At 30.3% G+C, this 6501-nt stretch overlaps 1 protein-coding gene and 1 pseudogene across 4 annotated transcripts; one reads left to right on the top strand and one right to left on the bottom strand.

Moving 5' to 3' along the window:
- The first annotated feature begins 1414 nt into the window (after positions 1-1414).
- On the top strand, positions 1415-3294 carry LOC106325021. Of its 4 annotated transcripts, none has more exons than XM_013763040.1 (5): positions 1415-1462; positions 1982-2053; positions 2242-2310; positions 2397-2498; positions 2607-3294. In XM_013763040.1, the coding sequence occupies exons 1-5, from the start codon at positions 1450-1452 to the stop codon at positions 2690-2692; spliced, it is 342 nt and encodes a 113-aa protein (XP_013618494.1). In that variant the 5' UTR covers positions 1415-1449; the 3' UTR covers positions 2693-3294. The 4 variants fall into 4 exon arrangements, 3 of the variants coding, with proteins under 3 accessions (XP_013618494.1, XP_013618493.1, XP_013618496.1); XM_013763039.1 differs by having other exon boundaries at positions 2382-2498; XR_001266784.1 differs by lacking the exon at positions 1415-1462 and adding an exon at positions 1824-1863 and having other exon boundaries at positions 2382-2498.
- A 68-nt stretch (positions 3295-3362) lies between these two features.
- On the bottom strand, positions 3363-6158 carry LOC106325020 (annotated as a pseudogene).
- Positions 6159-6501: the final 343 nt, after the last annotated feature.

Raw genomic sequence — 6501 nt, 5'->3', positions numbered from 1 at the left:
AATTGATAAATAATCTACCAAATTTTTTTTTGCACTTTCCTTAATTAGAAGCTACGAAATTACCTAATATGATTAACGTATATATGAAAATTAATTATTATGAATAATAAATATTTGATAACAATTTTTGTGTCTTAGTTCTTTTTTTTAATTTTATATTATTGAAAGATATTAAAAAATCACATTAAATATATAATAAAAACATTTATATTTTTTCTTATATGTTATATTTGAATTTTTCAAAATGTCTATATATTATTAGAAATTTGAATATTCCTACTCTGAAAATTTTGTGATCAATAGATTATTTTTTTGTTATAATAAGTTACAAATGATCATAAAATATAACGCATATGAATTTTTATTTAATAAATATTCAAACTAAATAATATATATATATAAACACTAATGATTTAAAGCAACAAGATTGGCTGATCAATTTAGTCGTCCAGTTGAAATCTTTCAAAAGTATGTGAAAGACTAAAGTCAAAGTAAATATTGATTTAGAATAGTAGTTATATTTTACTAACCAAATACCGAAAAAAACCGAACCGAACCGAAACTAACCCGATATTCGGGTTGAAAACCCGTAATCCAAATGAAGCCAAACTATTGTTTCATTCTCCAAAATATAATAAAAATAATAACTTAATCCCGCGCAAGGCGCGGATCTTATCCTAGTCTTCTTTATTAAAATTATGCACGTGAGGATAACTCATGAGTTTTTTTTGTTGATTAAATGACATTATGTGCAAATTTATTTAAGGATATTTCATTAAGGTAACTGAAAAAGACAAACAATAAAATAGGAAGTTTAAATTCATTTAAGCATATTTCATTAATGTAACTAAAAAGACAAGTAATAAATTATGCAGTTTTATTCGTTTTAGGATATTTCATAAATGAAACTGAAAAAGACAAGCAAAATAATAGGGAGTTTAATTAATGAAGTAAGAACATTTTCAAATGGGTACTTCTCTTTTAATAATATAGATTTGTTGTGAATCAAATTTATTGATCTTATTTTACTTTGTAAAATCATATATAATATCGACTAAACTATTTTATTAAGATTTAAGTTTTACTATAATTCATATTTTTTTACAAAAAGTTATATATGTGAAATGAAGATAAAAATAAAGAGATCAATTTTTTTTGGAATAAATGAGAAAATTCTCCTATACTTTAAATAGCTAATATATAATTATATATTAAAATTAATAAATTTATTAGAATAATTTATTTTGAAAAAAAATTGGCCAAGGAAACTAAGAAAGTGGTTTGCGGAGCTAAACAATTTTTAAATGGGATTTACTCATTTCACACGTTCACATGGTTTTCAAACGTTCACATTGTTTTCAAATAGATAGAGAGAGATACTCATTGCACACGTTCACATTGTTTTCAAAGAAAGAAAGAAAAAAAATCAAAATCCCTAGAGAAGGAAGAATGGCGAAATCTGGTAAACTCCTAAATCGAATCCGTAAATGGAGGATCTGTACATTAATGGCGAATATTAATGGTGAAATCAAAGATTAGTCGGTCTAATAGATTCTTTCCAAAAAAATTAGGGCTTTTATTAGGATTTCGATTCGAAAATCGAAGGCTCCGACTGCGGGAACACGAGGAACGAATAGGAAAGGAACGTATAAGAATAAAATTGCAGGAATGAAAATGAATACTTGTTCCTTATCAAATTTAACAATAAATGCTTTTGTTCTATATTTTTCTAAAAAAAAAGTAATGGGAAGGAACAAGAAGGAAAAACTATTCTCTGTGAATGGTGATTTTTTTTTTTGAATGCTAAGGAATTCAGTGTTATATTTCGTTCATTGGTCACCATTCAAAGCCGAAGATTAGTCGGTATTCTTTCCAACAAAGGGAAAAAATCGATTATACTTCATAGTCTTCGTCTCTGTGTTTCTGTGATATCGTTTGATTTCGTGGAATTGATCTTCCTTTATCTATATATTAATTAAAGGTGCGGCTTGTGAGGATGGGAAAGCTGCTGCTTCTGCTGATGATAACAAATGTGTTCTCTCTCATAACAAAGGTAAAACCGTTTATACTTCTTAGTCTTGCCTCTTTGTTTCTGTGATCTTGTTTGATTTTGTGGAATTGATCTTCTGTTTGTTTGATCTTTTTCCAAAAGTTATTGTTTCTTGGTTGATTTTTTCTTTTATTTGCTTCTTAGCACTCTTGCCTCTGTTTGTTTGATCTTTATGTACCTATTAATTATAGGTGCGGCTTGTGAGGAGGGGAAAGCTGCTGCTTCTGCTAATGATAACAATGTTATCTCTCATAACAAAGGTAAAAAAGCGTTATGCTTCTTAGTACTCTTGCCTCTATTTGTTTGATCTTTATCTATATATTAATTATAGGTGCCGCTTGTGAAGGGAAACCTGCTTCTGGTGCTGATGACTCAGATAACAAAGGTATAAAGTGTGAAGGGAAACCTGCTTCTGCTGATGATGACAGTGATATCTCAGACAACGAAGGTAAAAAAAGTGGTTTTGCTTCTTAGTACTCTTGCCTCTGTTTGTTTGTGTACATTATTTGATTTTTTCGTTTTGATCTATGGATGCTCTGTCTCCAACTTCAAAAAGCCGCAAAGGTACTTTTCCCCAGAAGAAGCTGTTCTCGTTTGGAAGGCCAATTCCGCCTTATCTGCAGAAGCACTCCGAGGCAGTAGACATCAACGATGGATTTGAAACCAGTGGGCGAGCTCAAGAGAGATCTGCTTGGGGATTAGAACCTGTGGCTGCGGTTTCTGCAAAAGTTGAGAAGAAAGGAAAAGCACTTGCCGGAGAAGTGAAAGTGGTTGCAGGAGAGGCAGTGACTGCGGTTTCTGGAGAAGTTGTGAGGGCAAGAGCCTTTTGGAAAAGGGCGTTTGAAGTTGCTCGAAAGCATGATGCAGGAAAGAAAATACACTGCTTTTCATATTGGCTCCAAGTTGCTGAGCAAAATGGGCTATGTCGCTGGCTCTGGCCTTGGCAAGCAGGGCCAAGGGATACTAGAGCCCCTAGAACCTACCGTTTTACCAAAAAATACTTGCTTGGAACATGCGATAGCCTTGATCAAGAAGAGTGAAGATGAGAAGAAGAAGAAGAAGCAAGACTGACCGGTTTTAGGATGATACTCTTTGCAAAACATTCTTTTTGCTTATAACTAACAGCTACTGTAGTCGTTCTTCATTTTGATACTACTTTTATCTGACTTTTTTTTTGGCAACACCACACATATTCCTTGTACTTAGCTGCATTACTTTTAGTCTTTTACCTTTGTTTTAGAAGAGTTTATTCTGTATGTTTCATAACATTTACAGTTCTTAAAATGAAATAAAGAAACACAACAATGAAAAAACAACACTCTTTGTTTAATAATCGCTTCTTTGATTCTGTAACATTATGAACACAAGAAGCTCGTGATATAACTTAAAACTATTCCAAACTAGGCGCCACTTCTGTCGGATTAGATCCGAACACATCTTCAGAGTTCGAACCCTCTGCTTCATCAAGAAGGTCACGAGACTCCATCGCCACTGGCATCTCCTTGAAGTCGTTGTACGTCCCCGCCGCAATTCCACCGGAGATTAACTGTTACACCACTAAACGCTTCCCCTGTATATTATTTGAGAACCATTACAACTTTTTTTGTAGCCACATGTCATCACTACTTATTTGAGAATCATTAGAGAAATATGTTGGTCCATCTAATTATATAATAAACTTTTTATTAAACTAACAATAAATTCATCATTAATGTACTTTATTATTTCCTTAAATAAAATTTACGGAATTGCCTAATGTAACTAAAGTATATATGTCAATTAATGACTTTGAATAATAAATATTTGATAAAAAAATAGTGTATCTTCTATCATATTTGTTTAATTTTAAACTATTAAATAAATTAAACAACCACAATAACCATATAATAAAATTTTAGATTTTTACGTATATGTTATATTTTGAATTTTTACAAACGGCTAAAAATTACTAAAACTGTTAAAAGTCTCACATTCAAATTTTATGATCCATGGTTTAAAATCTTTGTTATGACAAAATGCAAATGATTACAAAAATTATATAAGTAAAAAGTCTAATTTAATTAATTATTAAGATTAATATATATATCGTTTTAAATTAAACTATAAACCATATAAAATACAATATTTTAGTTTCAAAATTTATTTTGAACAATTTTTTTGATAAAAGTTTTGAACGATCATTGACAACTTATTTTTTAAAAAATTATAAATTAGTAAAACTATTAATCCTACAATAAAATTTTTGTTATCAGTAATTTAATTTTTTTTTCCCATAAAAGATACAAATAATCAAAAAAACTATATGAGTAGAAATCATTATTTAATAGACATTAATATTAAAAATATACTAAAATATATTATCTATGTTAGTATCATTTAAATTTAATTACATATCCTATCAAATATAAAAAAAAAAAAATTTTGGATTAATAAAATTGATTTATATGTTCACACCAATTTAATTATATATTTAATAGTTATTGACTTTTGATTATTTAATTTATATTTATTATTTCATAATATGTAAAAATATTTAGTACATAAAATAATATATATATATAATGTTGATCCCGTGCAAGGCGCAGATCTTAACCTAGTGTAACAGTATTAGAGATTGATCAAATTGTATGATTGGTTTATTGTAAACCGTGTATTTAACCGGTTCTTGTGGATTAAGAGATGTTCATCCTGTATTAATCATTAAGAAGTTATTCGTTAAGCAAAAATTCAAGATGATCTGTACCTGCATGGAATTAATAGCATCAGCCTCCGAGTTAAATTCATAATACGAACTTGCTGCCGTAAGAGCATGCGCATCAGGAGTTCATGGGAGGGGGTCACACGTTTTCCAAAAAAAAAAAATATTAAAATAAACATAAATGAAAGATTTCGGCTCGTCCCGCCTCTTCCACGTGAACCCGGGTCGTGACTGTTCAACGGGCCCCACGCCACGTGGCGGCCCGCTATTGGTCACTTTATTTAAATTTTTTTTTTTTTAAATCAAACGAAAAAAAAAAAAAATTAATTTCATGAACTTCAACGAGCGGTATGCTCTAAGCTTCATAGATAAAAACTGATTCCACATTAAAAATGGATTAGTAATTACATTAGAAAATATGTAATTTGATGGTCTTAGTTAAGTCTTAGGGATGTTATACCTCGACTTGATTTTGTAATGACTGAACGTAATTAATTATTTCGTCCAGCATCGTAGCCATTCCCATTGCCTTTTTGTCACCAAACAAAAATAATCAGTAAGAAGCTATAAGAATTTTTTTTTTTAAAATTGTTTGATTTAAGTTTCTCATAACCACCTTATAACATCCGGGGACTATATCTTGCAAGCATTTCAATCTCTTGTTATTTTCCCTCGTCGAACCTGAAATTTATATGAAAATACTTTTCATACATAACTTCCATCTATTATACAATCCAAAATTAACCATATATAGAATTAATGAATCAGTATATATTTGATAATTAAATTTTACCCGCTCTGCTAAGCTTTGGCTATCAGTGGTTTGACCTCTTTTTACTCTAACATGAACAACTTCTCTCTCTTTCTCTTCTTCTCTACTTTTCGACCTTACCCTCCTTGAATAACTCTGTATTCTGATAAGAAAAAAAGAGAGTTAAAAATGGAAACCGATAGTATAGTTGCTATATCGAAAATCGGGTTTCAAGGTCAATAAATACATTTTTGGTTCCATTAGTGGAAACTTGAGCAGAAACGGTAGATAACGTTTGATCAGAGATACTGTTTTCCGACGTAGACACGGACGACAATAATTCTTTTCTCTTCTTGGTATCGTTTCTTGAAAAAGACTCGTCGTTGTCGTGAATATTAGAAGGGAGGAAAGTCTCTTGATGAAAACTATTATCGTCGAGAGATTTCCCGGGAACATGATTCGGTAATATTGTTGGTTTTGATGATGATGAAAGAAAAGAGATTCGAGAGAAGAAGAGAAAGGGGGAGCGAACATTTTCTGGAACTGATGAAGAGTGTTGTTTAGTTCTGCAAGTTGAGTTATTGGATCATCCATTGTGAATGTCTGAAAACCAGAAGAAAGATTCGCCATAATTGATTTTTTATTTGTTTAAAAAAATATTTTTTAAACTGGAGAGTGGCTGTTATGGATCGAGTAATTCCATTTATATATATATAGACACTTGTTTTTCATTTTATTCCGTTAAAAATAAAATAAAAAGACAGTTATAAATCAAAAGGTAGGCCATTGAAAATGAGATTATGAGGATTTTTGTAATGGTTGACAAAAAAATTAAGAAAATAGATTTTTGTAATGAAGTGGAGCCCTCTAAATTTAACAGAATATATATCAAAATAGAAAAAGTGGGATCACTGTTTGAATGAGACAAATTATTTAGGCAACTTCTTAGGGGGAAGAACTTAAAAATTAAGACCTCGACGTCTATATTTATTTCAGCTGCTT

Source organism: Brassica oleracea, chromosome C2, assembly GCF_000695525.1.
Source record: "Brassica oleracea var. oleracea cultivar TO1000 chromosome C2, BOL, whole genome shotgun sequence".
NCBI lineage: Eukaryota > Viridiplantae > Streptophyta > Magnoliopsida > Brassicales > Brassicaceae > Brassica > Brassica oleracea.
The sequence above is the reverse complement of the archived record's forward strand: the minus strand, read 5'-3'. Positions and strand labels throughout refer to the sequence as shown.